This window comes from Salmo salar, chromosome 01 (genome assembly GCF_965601325.2).
Source record: "Salmo salar chromosome 01, fSalSal1, whole genome shotgun sequence".
NCBI lineage: Eukaryota > Metazoa > Chordata > Actinopteri > Salmoniformes > Salmonidae > Salmo > Salmo salar.
The window spans coordinates 152,611,567-152,628,786 of record NC_138291.1 but is presented as its reverse complement, the minus strand read 5'-3'; the positions used below and the strand labels follow the sequence as shown (position 1 = coordinate 152,628,786).

The 17,220-nt window shown below is 42.8% G+C and overlaps 3 protein-coding genes across 3 annotated transcripts in view; all 3 read right to left on the bottom strand.

The window, feature by feature from the left end:
- The window catches only part of LOC106566947 (tyrosine-protein kinase ABL1), a 65,004-nt gene extending 62,979 nt beyond the window's left edge, over positions 1-2,025 (bottom strand). Inside the window, exon 1 of the mRNA XM_014135631.3 lies at positions 573-2,025. Coding sequence (XP_013991106.2) covers positions 573-705 — 133 coding nt within the window. The 5' untranslated portion in view covers positions 706-2,025. The remainder of the gene's footprint in view (positions 1-572) is intronic.
- A 529-nt stretch (positions 2,026-2,554) lies between these two features.
- On the bottom strand, positions 2,555-6,481 carry LOC106566956 (exosome complex component RRP4). The gene is made up of 9 exons (XM_014135658.2): positions 6,309-6,481; positions 5,604-5,705; positions 5,362-5,407; positions 5,167-5,256; positions 4,923-4,988; positions 4,640-4,708; positions 4,359-4,535; positions 3,992-4,120; positions 2,555-3,794 (listed from the first exon to the last, which is right to left on the bottom strand). Exons 1-9 carry the CDS (start codon positions 6,434-6,436, stop codon positions 3,714-3,716), a joined length of 888 nt encoding a protein of 295 aa, XP_013991133.2. The 5' UTR covers positions 6,437-6,481; the 3' UTR covers positions 2,555-3,713.
- Positions 6,482-11,871: 5,390 nt separating this feature from the next.
- Positions 11,872-16,807, bottom strand: LOC106566964 (PR domain zinc finger protein 12-like). Its single transcript, XM_014135665.3, has 5 exons — positions 16,380-16,807; positions 14,220-14,410; positions 13,848-14,003; positions 13,462-13,573; positions 11,872-13,188 (listed from the first exon to the last, which is right to left on the bottom strand). Exons 1-5 carry the CDS (start codon positions 16,597-16,599, stop codon positions 12,752-12,754), a joined length of 1,116 nt encoding a protein of 371 aa, XP_013991140.1. The 5' UTR covers positions 16,600-16,807; the 3' UTR covers positions 11,872-12,751.
- Positions 16,808-17,220: the final 413 nt, after the last annotated feature.

The following is a 17,220-nucleotide window of genomic DNA, read 5'->3' as shown; positions in this document are numbered from 1 at the left end:
GACAGCCCAGGTTTGATAGACTGGTCTCCACTACTCAACTATGTTTCAAATTGGACAGAGTGAATGGGGTGATTTGGGAGATGAGTGTATATACATGTTGTGTAAGGTGCTGGAAAAACGAATTCTTTGCTCGTTATCTCAGCTAATAAAATAGCTAACATGATCACAGATAGTGCTGCTGCAAATGTGTTGTTTGTTTTGTTTTATATTTTATTATATTATTTGTCTGCCACATCTGTGAATGTGTTTTGTTTGTTGATTGAACAACATGAAAACTTCAATTGAAATTGTTACATGTTGAGTTTATATTTTTGTTTAGTATAATAATTTTTTACACATATTTGTTCCTCTCTTCCACTCCTGACTGCATGTGCTGCCATATATTCTATTTATGTGTGCTGCTGCTGCACCTTTCTATGTGTGCTGGTTTGCTATAACACCCTGCTTGTTTTAGCAAAGAGCAACAAAGTCTCATCACGTTGTTAAGGGTCCAGGTTTCTGCAGAAACGGACTCAACCGCACGGCTTTTCCGTCTTCAGTCTGATGTTATTGTACAGAAACTGTGTTCTTACCATGCACAGCGAAGACGTTACAGTGATGGGCCCCATGTCGTGATGACTCTCTCTTCCCACCCTTGATGAAGTGCAGCGTCGGCAGACTCGGTCTCCTCTGGTCCCCAACAAACTTCCCCGGCTGCTGCCCCATAAGGGCAGGGTGCCAGGCCGCAGCCGGGTCTCCAAACTGGGCTCTCTCAGTGCCTGGGTCCGGGGCACCTGGTGGGCAGGGGATGGAGAGCAGGGACCACCTCCGTGGTGCGATTTCCCTCAGTCAGTTTGGCCTCTCCAGATGTTCACTTCAGCATCCCACCGCTGACACCAATCCAGGGGGTTTTGATGGGGGTCAATGCAACGGCAAATAGACCGGCAAGTCCTTCTCACTGATTCCACCCTCTTGATCATGCATTGACTGCTTTGGTAAAGTCTTACTGTCAGATGAGATCTGGTCTCTTATGGCACTTGTGTTTTATTTAACAGACACAGGCAGTCACATAGGATACTGGAGGAGCCCCAATCAAGACACATTCATGAAGATCTAAGGCCTAATTATGATGGCATACATTCATCCAGCATGTAATAATATAATGTAGGCCTACGTCCCATATTTGGTCAACAAACGTATTGATTTTCAGCACCATACAATCCACTGATTTGACATGACTGATTGTATATTTGACATTCAGCTAACATTTTGCTGTCATCTGGACATCTCGCAGTGTTTTTCAGGCCACAATCACGCATGACAAGACACTACCGCGGGATAAAATGTGTTTGAGGAAAAATCATGGGAAACTTAACTAGCTAACTAACGTTGGCATTACTCATTCACCTGAAAGCAAATGTAAATGGTTTAAACACGCTCTGTATTTGAATACAATTTCTGACAACGGAATAATGTTATTTAGTAGCAATGAAGACGCAAGAATGGCTGTGCAACATTTTTTTTGTTGGAATACTAGCTAGCGAACTAGCTCCAGCTAACGATGGAGCTAGCCTTACTGGCTAGATGGTGGTATGCAGCGCGAGACCCTGGAAATTAACATCGGAACAGTCAACCTACTAATAACCAGTTCTAACTTCGGACGGTGTACTTCGTCGTCTCGTTTGACTCAATATTGACAACATTAATAAAGGTTTGCCGAAGTGTCCAGTGTCCCCCCAACTCTTAGTATTCAATTCCAATTCAAACTTCGTGTCCACTCTTTCTGTCTTGCGGAGTTCCTCTCCCGTGCACACCGACCCAGGCACTTTAACCAAGGCGCATACTCCAAACTTCTCGAGCCAACCAGTGTGTTGCTTGGGCGTTTTCGCAGCTCCTTCTCAACATGTGCAACTAGCAAGCTCGTCGTTTCTATCTCCCTCGTTTCTAAACGTATTTATTGCTCTTTCGATAAAATATTAACAATATACACCGGTAGGACAGTAGTCGCTGAGGCTGCCATATTTCCGTACGCAAGGTGGTTTACTAAAATATGGGGGTGGGGGATACGTTTTACGTCAGAGCGTGCGTTCATGCGTGGGCAACTAGATGGGACCCAGACAATATCTTCTGTGATGGGACATGACATACTGTTTGTACTATGGAAATGTAGCACAAGTCATAGACTTGACATAAAAGGACAGCAAATTATCAACTGTTGATCAATAGTAGTTTCACTAAAGGTAAAGGGCAGGCAGTAAAGTTGATTTTATGAGCCAAAACGTTAAGAGGAAGGCTTTGCAAGCTGGTATGCATTTTCCTTCCCTATTTTGTATTTACTGACTTTTCAACTCATCTTTGGAAAGTAGGAGTAAACAAAACATAAAAAGAATTAGGTGAGGAAAAACACTTTTTTTTTATGGACATTGGGAGGCTGTCTAAGATTCCTCCACAAGGATCTCTCATTACATGTGCCCTTGAAGTAAAATAATCTAATTGGGAAACCTCTAAATAAAAACGCACTACTTACAAGCATGATAAGAGCAAGGTTTCACACACTGATAGCTTGAGGCATTAGTAGCTTTGAGTATTTATTTCTCAAAAGAGTAGTTATTTCTCAAAAGAGTAGTTATTCATACAAAAACACATTCTCAACAGTCCTCTACTACAGTTCTCTAAAAAACAACAAAGAAATGAGGAACAGCTGGGTCCTTGGTTGTAGAATGCAGGAACATTTTAATTCAGTAAATAAATTACCATCCCTCTCCAAAATAGGTGTCTATTGAGAAACATAGCTATAGTTTATATACTTAACAAAAATATAAGCAACTTCAAAGTTATTACTGAATTACAGTTCATATAAGGAAATATGTAAATTGAAAAAAATTCATTACGCCCTAATCTATAGATTTCACGACTATGCAGGGGTGCTGCCATGGATGGGCCTTGGAAAGCATAGGCTCACACACTTGGCAGTCAGGCCCACCCACTGGGGAGCCAGGCCCAGCCAATCAGAATAAGTTTCTTTATGACAAATAGAAATACTCCTCACCACGCCCCCTCAGACGATCCCACAGGTGAAGAAGCCAGATGTGGAGGTCCTGGGCTGGCGTGGTTACATGTTCTCTAAAACGACACTGGGGGCAGCTTATGGTAGAGAAATTAACATTAAATTATCTGGTAAGAGCTCTGGTAGACATTCCTTCAGTCAGCATGCCAATTGCACGCTCCCTCTAAACTTTAGACATCTGTAGCATTGTGTTGTGTGACAAAACTGCACTTTTTAAAGTGGCCTTTTATTGTCCCCAGCACAAGGTGCACCTGTGCAATGATCATGCTGTTTAATCAGCTTCTTGATATGCCACAGCTGTCAGGTGGATGGGTTATCTTGGCAAAGGAGAGATGCTCACTAACAGGGATGTGAAATAAGCTTTTTGTGTGTATGGTAAATTTCTGTGATTTTTTCATTTCATTTCAGCTCATGAAACATGGGACCAACACTTGTTGCTTATATATTTTTGGCTTCATAAACTAAACAGCAGAGAAACACATTTCCTGGTGAAGCCAGAAGATTGTATCAAAAAGGGGATATACAGGTCACGGTATCTTCTGGTTGAGAGAAGTTCAGACATTGGGTTTAGGTTCAGTCTCCAATGTGGTTAAGGCCTTGATGCCTAAACTTGGAATGCAGGGAACACAAACCTTCCATTATGTTAAGGAAGGTTGCATCTGGTACTCTAACCCTCCAGTTCGACAAGTTTCTGACGCGTCATCATCACAATCTCCTCCATCACCTCTGGTTTTAAGATATCCTTGATCTAGAAAGAGAGATAAACCTGTAAGTCCATATGCTTTGTAAACTCTGAAGTCTGATGAAATTAGCTAAAAATGCAACATCATTAGGAAATGGCTTGCGTTGAGTCCCTTTTGAAAGAATTATCTAATTGAATGAATGGAAAGGTTTGCTTCCCACAGATCGTCTTTCCATTACCTAGATCAGTATAGACAGTGTTACCTGGTGTGGGAGTGATGACTCGTAACAATAGAGCACACTGGTGTCGTACAGAAGCACCTTGTGTGCCCCCAAGGCCAGCAAGCAATTCCTCAACCGTGAGATCACCTCCCGATCTGAGAGAGAGACAGGCTAAGAGGGCAAGGCGGGGAGAGAGGGAGAGGTTACAGTGAGGTGAAAAAGGGGAACAGCATGGTGAAAAAGGGAAACAGAAGGGTCAGTGTAGATAATGTAACAATCTAGTAAAGGTAAAACCGTTATGTCCTGTTGAAAGATACAATGAAGTGCTACTAAAATGTGTGTGTATCTACATAGAGGTTGGATCCATTGTATTCCCACTCAAAGCTGTGTAGCCCCAGGCAGCTCTTACCTCCAGACTGGTGTAGTATCCTCCAGCCTCCTCGTCCTGATGTCCTGGGGTGGGGTACAGCCACACAAAGCCATTGTTGCCCAGGATGATGGAGGCCCCACAAGGCAGGTTGTGGAAGTGGGTTTTCTGTCTCTTGATCAGAGAGGGAGATAGCTGCACAAGAACTCCTTGCCCCAACTGATGTGATGTAGGTGCAAAGGAATAAGATATGAGGAAAATGGTTTACATTTTCAATCACTTAAAAAAGGGTATTTACACAGAAAAAAATGGAATAATCGTACCTTTCCATACTTTAAACTGCGGGTGTGAAGAGAGAGCGCTCCATCTGAGAAAACAGACTGTACCTCTGCCTGAGAGTAAACTTGGTCAAGGAGAATTTTGACCATAGTCACGTACAAAATATAATGCATAATCAATGCGAGTATGACACTTGCTACTAGTAGATGGTAGAGCCAAAGAAAGGAATCTAAACATAATACAAATTCCATGTAGAGTAGGCTGGAAGGTAGGATGGACATTATAAAGGCAGAAGGGCCCAGGTTGGTGATAAGCGTCAGAGGATACACTGATGAGGTCCCCCTCCTGAAGGTAGTCTCTCATGGTGAGCTCATCTTCTGCTGACCGTCTTCTCTAAGAAGGACAGATATAGAAAGTTTGATTGATGGTAAGACCAAGAAAGAGTACGTTAACAAATATCAAAAGAAGTTTCACCAACAGTGTCAGTACTACTTGGTTGCTAAGAGGAACAAGCACACATTACCCAACCACACTTCCTAATTCCCAGATATATGCTGTCCATTCCACTCACCAGCTCTCCTCCGGGCAGATTGACAGAGGACAGCAGCAACACAGAGTCCAGTCTGGAGTTGGTCTCCACCTTCCAGCGCTTCTGCTGCACCTACAAAACAGCAGACAAACACTAAGCTCCAACCAGGAGAAGCACAATCACCCCAGGGTGCTATTAGCTTTACTGACTGGGTCACCACCTCAAACAGAAACATACCTCTGTGATCCTCCCAACCACCACATCTCCAACCTCCCCGTTGAACCTGGGAATAAGAACAGATAAAGATGGCACAAGTGATACAAAGTGATTTTGTTTTTTTACAGACAAACAGACTGTGATACAATAAAAGCAGATGCTGCGCAATGGAAAAGTTGTATTAAAACAGAGTCAGTAGCTAACCAGTGTGGTAAATCTATGCCTAGGATTACAGACATTACTGTGGCACCTGGTCCACTTACCTGGTCTTGAGTGGCCGTACACAGATGAGCTTGTTCACTCTCTCCACCTCTCCAGCTACAGAGGCTGTTAGTTTTTCTTCATCCATGTAAGTCCCATGACCCCTAGAATGAAAAGCATCTATGGTCTAGTCACGACTCACTATATACCCACTTTCAATGTCATGTATGCACGTAAATTAGTGCCTGTCAACATCATTCAAATTAACTTGGTATAAATTCTATGATTAATTTAAGAGAAACTTGAAATTGTGCAGCAAATATTAACAATAATCAAGTAAATAGGTAAGCCTAGCCTTAGCTACTCTACTAATGACACTTAAAGAATATTACACAAAATATACAAAAGTATGTGGACACCCCTTTAAATGATTGTATTCAGCTATTTCAGCCACACCTGTTGTTGACAGGGGCTGTTTCATGATTTTGGAATGAGATATTCGACGAGCAGGTGTCCACATACTTTTGGTCATGTAGTGTATTTATGCACTAACAAGTGAGACCTGACATATCTAGTCAATATCAATAGCTTCCTAGCTATATAGCTAGCTACCTATCTAAAGCAAAAAGGTAATAAACAAGACGTCGATTAATATTGATTTACAGTAAAGAGATACAACTCATACTCAAAATTGTATTAGATGGGAGCAGCATGTGAACAGACTGTTTACTTGTTCTCGTGATGTTCATACAAGCTTGTAGACATACCTCATAAACCCTGTATCTGATGTGATCACATCACCGGGAACAACTAGATCTTTTCCATCCAAAGCAGACAGAGATGATGATAACGATACTTGTTTCCGAATAGTTGGCAATCTCATATCCGCAGCCATGCTTTCTGTCTTCTGTTCTGTTAACTCAAACGGCGCTTGTGAATGACGTCATCAGATACTTGCAGAATTTAGCACTCATTGGAATTTACCTATGCGGATTTCCACAAAATCTAAATAATGTCTCTGGACATTCATTCATTTTATAATTTATTTCACAATATTTCAAACTGCTTTTCAAAAAACATTGTTTACGTAAGGATGCTGGAGATGATTTTTAGTTTCTTGCGCCATCAGGTGAACTTGAAGCAGTACTTCAACCCACCAACAGCATTTTTCATTATTATTAGGTGTAAAAAGGGCAATAAATAAACAAACACAAAATCAGATATTAAAACAATAAATGTATTATTTGTATGTATTCTTCCAAACCAATGTTAACCCCAGTCACTGTCATTGATGACTATCTCCATAAACTAGAATCACATTCTAGTTCTGTGGAATAGCCTCCCACTGGGCACAGACGTCCTTTCAAATGTAGTTTTAATTTACATTTGGTTAAGTCAACAAACGTGACTTCAACGTGAAATCAACAACAACAACGTTATTCTCCATTGTCAAACGACATCAGGAATTATAGCGCCATCTGACGACAGCAGGGCTTGGTTAAAAGTTGGGTGAAAAAATACGAAATTCCTTAAAATTGATGACTTTTGCAAATCCCAATCAGTTTTCCACATTGATTCGACGTCATCACAGTGATTAATATTGTTTTTTTATTACGTGGACAACCTTGATTCAACCAGATTTTGATTCAACCAGATTTTGATTCAACCAGATTCACGGTCCTGTGTGGCTCAGTTGGTAGAGCATGGTGTTTGCAACGCCAGGATTGTCGGTTCGATTCCCACGGGGGACCAGTATGGGAAAATAAAAAATGTATGAAATGTATGCATTCACTACTGTAAGTCGCTCAGAGTGTCTACTAAATGACTAACATGTAAGTGGGCTTTAACTACATCATAATTAAAATCGCCCTGGAAGCAGAACCAAACATGCTTATTTTTCAGCAGACACATATTTACATTCATAACACAATTTTGCTAAGTAGGCTTAAGTCGTGTAAAATTAATTCCAATGTCTTCAAACCAAAAACTCTGGCAGAGAGAGTAGTGTATGAAGGCCACCTGGAAGCCAAGGTGGTGTTAAAACTCAAAACACGCTGGCAACGTCTGTTTGAGACAGGTAAGTGTCAGAGTGATCAGTAAGACATTTTTGAATGAAAAGGAATATAAAATGTAAAACATGTTTTGGTTTGTTAATTATATGTTTGTCTGCCATTCATTAACAGGTCAGACAGCATCTCCAACCTGGCCTACTAGTCCTGATGGAGTCTCTGGAGCAGTAGTGTAGCCAGCAATTTGTTGGTGGGTGGGCCTGCAGAAATTTGAGCCAACTTCCTGCAAATGTACACATTTTGCCTTCGAGCAAAGAGAACAATTTGCAGTTTTATAGCTAATCTCATGCAATTCTACACATTTTGCAATGAGGCTGAGAGAAGATTTTTCCAACACAGCTGCTCTGGAGCCTCTGTCGCAGCCAGCCTCCTCCCTGAGGCTTCTGTCTCCAGCACCTCTGTCACTGCTACACTGGACCCAATGCCTCAGCATTGGGTCCAGATAAATCCCCAGATAAATCTAGTCTTTTTGTTATGTTGTCATTTCGTTGGAATATTCTGTCTGTATTATTTGTACTTATCTTGTGGATTTCAGTATTGCTGTTAGGTGTGATCATATTGTGCCTCTCTCTGCACTGTCTAACAGTTTCTTCCTCTTGATGGAGTTTGGCTCCAGCTGCAGTTGGGAGCTCTGGAGTCTGGAGACCCAGGGAGAGTCCTGGGCCCGTATCCACAAAGCATCTCAGAGTAGGAGTGCTGATCTTGGATCAGTTTAGCCTTTTAAATCATAATGAATAACATTATATAGAGAGGTGGAGACCTGATCCTAGGTCAGCACTCCTACTCTGAGACGCTTTGAGAACTGAGCCCAGGCCGAGGGCTCTTGTTCAGGCCAGTGCCATCCACTCCAGGACATTCGAAAGCCACAAGGCCTCTAGGCCTTATCTCATTGAAGAGGGACTAAGGCTTCAGCGTACCTCCAGACGGAATCACTCAGGTAAGAATACACATTTTGATATGTACAGTACCAGTCCAAAGTTTGGACACACCTACTCGATCAAGGGTTTTTCTTTATTTTTTACTATTTTCTACATTGTAGAAACATCAAAACTATGAAATAACACATATGGAATCATGTAGTAACCAAAAAAGTGTTAAAGAAATCAAAATATATTTGAGATTTGTGATTCTTCAGAGTAGCCCACCTTTGCCTTGATGACAGCTTCATGAAGTAGTCACCTGGAATGCATTTCAGTTAACAGGTGTGCCTTGTTAAAAGTTAATTTGTGGAATTTCTTTCCTTCTTAATGTGTTTGAGCCAATCAGTTGTGTTGTGACAAGGTAGGGGTGATATACAGAAGATAGCCCAATTTGGTAAAAGACCAAGTCCATATTATGGCTAGAACAGCTCAAATAAGCAAAGTGTAATGACAGTCAATCATTACTTTAAGACATGAAGGTCAGTCAATGAGGAAAATGTCAAGAACTTTGAAAGTTTCTTCAAGTACAGTCTCAAAAATTTGCTGGTGACACTGTCAGTGATTTATTTAGAATTCAAGGCACACTCAACCAGCATGGCTACCAAAACATTCTGCAGTGACATGTCATTCCATCTGGCTTGCGCTTAGTGGGACAGTCGTTTGTTTTACAACAGGACAATGACCCAACACACCTCCAGGCTGTGTAAGGGCTATTTGACTAAGAAGGAGAGTGATGGAGTGCTGCATCAGATGACCTGGCCTCCACAATCACCCGACCTCAACCCAATTGAGATGGTTTGGGATGAGTTGGACCACAGAGTGAAGGAAAAGCAGCCAACAAGTGCTCAGCAACCTTCAAGACTGTTAGAAAAGCATTCCAGGTGAAGCTGGTTGAGAGAATGCTAAGAATGTGCAAAGCTGTCATCAAGGCAAAGGGTGGCTACTTTGAATAATCTAAAATATACCTTGATTTGTTTAACACTTTTTTGGTTACTTCATGATTCCATATGTGTTGTTTCATAGTTTTGATGTCTTCACTATTATCCTACAATGTAGAAAACAGTAAAAATAAAGAAAAACCCTGGAATGAGTAGGTGTGTCCAAACTTTTGACTGGTACTGTATGTAGAGCATAAAATGTGGTTAACATCTTCTGTGTGGACATTGCTTTTCAACTGATGTCTGTTACCTTCAGGGTCTGAAGCATTCAAATTCGAGTTGGATGGCAGTGGTAAGATGTTTCACATCCGGGGGCCAGCTACCTACATGAAGACATTCGCCTCCATTTCAGGTCCGCCAGGAGGATGGTGCTGAGATGTGCCGGTGTGGCCACTGCTGGATGTGGCTCCCCACAATTGCCTCCCTCAAGATGCACCTCATCCACAGTCCATGCAGCCTCCACTACAGGTTCCTCCAACATGTGAACAGGGAAATCACAATTAACGTTGCCCAGGTAGAGAATGAGGTCTTAATCACCCCTCACCAGGGACTCAACACTGCCAGGGAGTCAACACACACACCTGTCCACAGGGAGTCCCTGCCTCTCGCAGGAGACCCAGGAAGGAAGATAAAAATCACTGCTTTGCTAAGAGGCGCACGGAGGAGTGGGAAGGAGCTACTGTCCTCCCAAATAAATATTATTATTGCTTCATTATACACTGTATATACAAAAGTATGTGGACACCCCATTAAATTAGTGGATTCAACTATTTCAGCAACACCAGCACACCGCCATGCAATCTCCATAGACAAACATTGGCAGTAGAATGGCCTTACTGGAGAGCTCAGTGACTTTCAACGAGGCTCTGTTATAGGATGCCACCTTTCCAACAAGTCAGTTCATAAAATTTCTGCCCTGCTACAGCTGCCCCGGTCAACTGTAAGTGCTGTTATTGTGAAGTGGAAATGTCTAGAAGCAACAACGGCTCAGACGCAAAGTGGTAGGCCACACAAGCTCACAGAACGGGACTGCCGAGTGCTGAACCGTGTAAAGCGTAAAAATCATCGGTTGCAACACTCACTCCCGAGTTCCAAACTGCCTCTGGGAGAATCGTCAGCACAAGAAATGTTCGCCAGGAGATCAATGAAATGAGTTTCCATGGCCGAGCAGCCACACACAAGCCTAAGATCACCATGCGCAATGCCAAGCGTCGGCTGGAGTGGTGTAAAGCGCAATGCCATTGGACTCTGGGGCAGTGGAAACGCGTTCTCTGCAGTGATGAATCATGCTTTACCATCTGGCAGTCCGACAGACAAATCTGTGTCTGGCGGATGCCAGGAGAACGTTACCTGCCCAAATGCATAGTACCAACTGTAAAGTTTGGTGGAGGAGGAATAATTGTCTGGGGCTGTTTTTCATAGTTCCGGCTAGGCCTCGTAGTTCAAGTGAAGGGAAATCTTAATGCTACAGCATACAATGACATTCTAGACAATTCTGTGCTTCCAACTTTGAAGCAACAGTTTGGGGAAGACCCTTTCCTATTTCAATCAATCAATCAAATATTTTTCTAAATCCCTTTTTACATCAGCCGATGTCACAAAGTGCTATACAGAAACCCAGCCTAAAACCCCAAAATAGCAAGCAATGCAGATGTAGAAGCACGGTAGCTAGGAAAAACTCCTTAGAAAGGCAGAAACTTAGGAAGAACCCTAGAGAGGAACCAGGCTCTGAGGGGTGGCCAGTCCTCTTCTGGCTGTGTCGGGTGGAGATTGTAACGGCACATGGCCAAGATGTTCAAACGTTCATAGATGACCAGCAGGGTCAAATAATAATAATCACAGTGGTTGTAGAGGGTGCAAAAGGTCAGCTTTTCATAGCCGAGCATTCAGAATTTGAGACAACAGGTGCGGTAGAGAGAGAGAGTCGAAAACCGCATGACAATGCCCCTGTGCACAAAGTGAGGTCCATACAGAAATTGTTTGTCAAGATCAGTGTGGAAGAACTTGACTGGCTTGCACAGAGCCCTGACCTCAACCCCATCAAACACCTTTGGGATGAATTGGAACGCCGACTGCGAGCCAGGCCTAATTGCCCAACATCACTAATGTGGCTGAATGGAAGCAAGTCCCCTCAGCAACGTTCCAACATCTAGTGGAAAGCCTTCCCAGAAGAGTGGTGGCTGTTATAGCAGCAAGGGGGGGACCAACTTCATATTCATGCCCATGATTTTGGAATGAGATGTTCGACAAGCAGGTGTCCACATACTTTTGGTCATGTGGTGTATCTGCTTGTGTGCGTTTAATGTTTGTTTATTGCTTCCTTCACAGCTAATAAACATTCCCAACATGCTAGGAGGCTTCATAGTAGGCTACCAACTGGTCAAAAGTAAAGACCACAATGCAGACTTGTTAATATCATTATTTATTTAGAATATAAGGAAAGCGCATATGTATTTACATTCACATACAGTTCAGAATTACACAATGCTTTACATGAATATACAGAAATAAAGTGTCTATTACACAGTGTCAAATGTTGATAAGGCTGAAATGAATGTACACTGCTGCTCTCCAATTTCTACATACTGTATATTTCATTTGAATTCTCCTTTGTTACTTTACTATTCAAACAACCTTCTCCCTGAGTTGGTGGGGCTTAGATGACAGGATGTAAAGTTGAATTCATGACAGAACCACCCAAAAACGTAATCTGTTATGGTAAAACATAATTATCTGAAATACGGAGTACTTGTCTTTACCAATTGAATTACTGACTAGAATAGCAAACTATTTCCTTTGGTCTCCTGCGTCCTTGCAATACTGTTTTGAGTATACAAACAAAGATAAACTGACAGTTACTCTCAAAATACTCTTGATACCAACATTCAGTCCTTTGTGCAGGCACTAGTAGAACAGTTGACCCTCTACATGAGACCTTTTTTGTGAGAATTACAAACATAATATCCAGAAAAATCTAAGGAGACTAGATTGTAAATAAGGCAACCAGTAAAAAGTATTTAAGAATGTCTGTACCATCAGCTCAACCCACCAGGCATACTCTCTGGCCCAACACAAAGTTATTGCAATGCCTGCCACACGAGCAAACAGTGACTCTCTCTCTCTCTCTCTCTCTCTCTGGGCAGAGAGAGAGAGAGAGAGAGAGAGAGAGAGAGAGAGAGAGAGAGAGAGAGAGAGAGAGAGAGAGAGAGAGGGGCCTGCGACCCAGGTGTGCATGGGTAAAGTGTAGTTTGCATTAGCAAGTGTCTCTCTCTCCTCTCTGCTATCATAGCACCATGGTGGGGATATGGTGAACCAGGGGGACCTGGTGTTGGGACAGGCTGTTGATCGGTGGGGGAGGAGGTGAGACTTGAGAGGCAGTGTCTGCGCCCGTCGCCCCTGGTCTGTGCCTGGCACTCTTCTGGTGTGCCCGCAGCCCTGCCAGTTGGGAGTAGGCGCTCTGGCACACGTGGCACTTGTAGGGGCGCTCTCCGGTGTGCAGTCGCACGTGGTTGCGCAAGGTGGATGACTGGCTGAAGCGGCGGTTGCAGAAGCGGCAGACGAACGGCTTGTCCAGGGTGTGGATGCGCATGTGGGAGCGCAGGTTGCTACGAGAGTTGAAGCCCCGGTGGCAGATGACGCAGCGCATACGGCTGGTCACAGACGAGGAAGAAGAGGAGGAGGGGGAGCAAGATGAAGAGCCGTCACAAGAGTGAGAGTCCTCTGTCAGGGGAAAGGAGAAGCAGAGTGACTGAGTTGTTTGAATCACAAACTAATGTGACTGACGTTTCTAATGTTGAATTTAACATGGGATAGAATCAACGTATTTTCAGTACTTTGCAATAAATAAGAGTGATGTAAATCTGTTGTCTGCAGCAGAGCCCATAAACACTGGCCCCACAGATAAAGGAGCCTGTTATCTGGTTTTCTAAATACAGTTTATCCACAGCCACATTGATTTTGATAGTCATCACACCCCCACCATTCCGGTCTCACCATTCCGGCTCTTTCTCTGATGCTCCTCAGTACCGGGAACGCCGGGAATACCAAGGAAGGTGTTGTGGGAGTTTCCATACCACACCAGCAGCTCCTGGTCTGGAGGGATAGTCTGTAGAGAGCAGGAGAAGGAAAATGTTCAAAACGAAAAGGAGTACCGGGAACGCCAGAAGGTTGCGCTGTTCAGCAATAGGTTGCCCTTACTTCTATATGGGCAAGGGGAAATTCAATTACAGTCACTCTATATATTTGACACCAACAAAGAAGGCCTACAAACGAATGGGCTTAACTGCAGAACTTGTCATTATTTCAGACACAACATAAAACGCTGACATGTCAGAGGCTTCATGTCAGTTTGGAGTGACAGTATCTGGCTTGGTTTTCACCTCTGCAGCTCTGTAGAAGATGCTGCTGCCGATCTGCACCACCTCCAGGTTCTGCTCCTGTTCGTTGCGGGCACACTTGATATAGGTCATCCAGCTGCGATGGTCCTCCTGGCTGGCATCGATGAAGTAGCGCACCGTGCCGTCTCCGTTGAACACCTATAAGAACAACAGCAAGATCTTAAGCTGTATGTACAAGAAGCTATATGTAAACATTGTACCAGACTCTTGTGAACAAGACAGATTATGCCACCTTTAAACCTATGCTTCCCCCACAAAAACATGGCATACACAGAGATGCATTGTTGTCTTGCTTCCATTATTCCCTAATTGTGAAAGCAGATCAGACCCTATAGCTGCCCAGCTGATTCTCACCTCCCACATGAGGTTGTTGTTCTTGAGCAGGTCTACGTGCTCAGGGGAGATGACCCTGCCAGTGAACGGACCCATCTCTGTGCCCGCCTTGATCCAGGTCTTGGAGAAAATTCCCAGGCCCTCGCCAGGTATAGAGCTCTGGGCAATGATCACCTCACTGGGAAGCACCAGGCTGGAGAGCTTCTGGACCTCTGCAGGGAAGAGAAAAATAGGTTATTTTACTGCTGTGTACAATCCATCCAAGCTGTGAATTTCATCAATCCATCCATGCATGAAAGAGAAATGTATGAAATAGTACCCAAGCTAAACAATTTGCCTAAAAGACATTGAGGATAGGAGTGGTTTAAGTCAGACATTGTGCATTAGTGCTAATATTATTGCATGTCCTTTAAATAAAGGCCAAAAAGGAAAATGGTTGATATTTATAATACATATATTTCGAATAAAAGATTCACCAAATATGATGCTTTGATAACCTTTTGATTAAACTTTATGAATTGTAAAATCTTAAACGGGGGGTGGTCTTAAATAATGTTTATGCTCCTCATGAATTAGGTGTTTAACATTTTGCCAACACAGCAAATATATTGCATCTTATTTTGGTCATGAAATATTAAGCAACTTCTTATCCACCGTTTAATTCGATTAAATTGATTAATTGAAAGTTTGTTGAAAAGAATAAAAAAAACTCGGAAAAGCATTTTCATTCTCATTCAAAACGTAAAAAAATTAAACTATTTGGATTATTTAATGTCAGAATCAAAGAACATGTATTTAAAACAGCAAAAAGACGGCCTGAATAGAGGTCAAATGGTCTATTGCTCAGGGTCCAGCAATCGGTCATGCTTCAGATGCGATATTCATTATGTCCAACTGAAAGAAACGGCTAATTCCAAATTCATTATCCTTTAAGAACTTTGTAGCAATACATTTGCGCTGAATTAAATGAGGACTTGTTTAAAAGACCCAGGAATTTCTCAAACAAAAAAAATGGAAAGGCGATTAGATGGTTGACATGGTATGAATGGCAATAGATTTAGCCTTCACGGCGCATTATCTGGGGAACAGAAAGTGAAAAGTGCCGGAGCACCATAGCTGCCAAAGGAGGGAAATAGACTGCCGGGAGATTGATGAATGTCGGATAAAATCCGGGACATCAAAGAAAGGGAACCTTTCTCTCCCCTCGGTTTAAGTGGAAACTTTCTCAGGTCAAGCACAAAGTTAACTAAATGAATTGAATACCCTTCGTCTTTCAGTCAGCAACAGTTACACGCCTAACAAGCTTCTAAATGTAAGGTCTCAAAGCGCTAAATTAGTTAATGCGTTAAATGGGTGGAAATAAAAGGGCCAATGAAGGAAAATACAGGAGAACAGTAGACCTAATGAGAAAGTCACAGAGACCTTGGGAAGAACAGAGGAGTGAACGTTCCCACTTTTTTGGTTCACTCTCAACGACATGCATGATGAGACCTGACTAATGTTATTTCGCTGAATACATTTGAACTAAAGGCCTATTTAAACACTTTTTAGTCAATGATTGTCAAGAGGGTCCCTTTCTTGCCATAGGCTAACAACAGACAGAAGTTGTGAAATAAAAAAGTAAATCTAGGCTATTTTTCTTTTAGATCGCGAGGGCAGCTTCCGCTCAGCCCAGTCCAAGTTCTTCTCTGTCCTGGCACCCCAATGCTTCCCCTGAAGCTATGACAGCAGAGTCCCTGCCCATCAAATGGTATCTTAAGTAATCCCCACCCCCAATAAATACAAATAAAATAAAAACTTCCCTGAACCAACATTTGCACTTGACACCCCCCCCCCCCCCCCCCCCCCCCACCTTCTACCTCTGACTTTGCTTATAGCTTCTTTATTGAGGACAAGTGTAGGCCTATTTAATATGCCTGTGATATGTGGTTGTCCCACCTAGCTACTATTATGATGAATGTAAGTCGCTCTGTATAAGAACGTCTGCTAAATTACAAAAATGTAAATGTTATAGTCAAATAAAACGTACAATTTCAAAGTTCATTATTTGTCACAATTTGGTATTATAACTACAAAAACAAATGTCCAAATATTAGGATGTTAAACATTGCAACAGGCCTGGGCTCTTGGCTGGTTGCCCGTGTAGAAATTATTGGAAGAATTCCAAAAGGGGCAATTTACCTCCGACGAAGGACTGCGCGAGGACCTCAGCTGTGAAGGCTGTCTTGGGACTGATGCTACTCTGCTTGTCCTCCATCAGATGCTCCCCGATCACATTTCTCCACCGTCCATACAGGAAACTGTGTAGAATGTCTGAGGTGATGATATCAGACAAGGACCGACTCTGACATTTAAATCCAGACTTCAGGGCTAAAGCTTCTGCGGGTAATACCGAGCCCATCTCGCAAACTACTGAAAACCGTGTCAGATATGAAAGCCTCTAAATGTAAAGTTGATATTCCCTCCCGTGAGACGGCTGGTTGGAAGATGTTCCGTTCTTTCGCAGTGAGGGTCCTCTTTATACAGAAGGCTGTGTGGTTGGTCTGAACCCTCTCTGATTAGCTATTAATGACACTCCCCTTATGGTATAGACCATCTCCAGCAGAAGAAAAGCCGCCTCTATTAGGCGGTCCTCCCCTTTCAGAGAGAAAGAGAGAAAGAGCGAGAGACGGAGGTTGTGTGTGTGTGTGTAAGAGAGAGAGAGAGAGAGAGAGAGAGAGAGAGAGAGAGAGAGAGCGAGAGAGAGAGAGAGAGAGAGGAGCGAGAATTGAATTGAATGAGTGAGTAAGTGAAATGGAGAGACGGACAAGTAGCCAAGGCTACTCAGCAATATTAATGGTTTATCTCTTAACTGCACACATGCACGTTTTTGTGCGCATCCGATGGTAAATAGGCCTAAACGAACAACAATCAATAAGGGGAGTATCACACATTTTGTTTAAGTCACTGACAATTATTCAACACCCTTCACACACCAACCAGATACGATTTTTCTTCATTAGAGATGTCCAACACTGCCTTC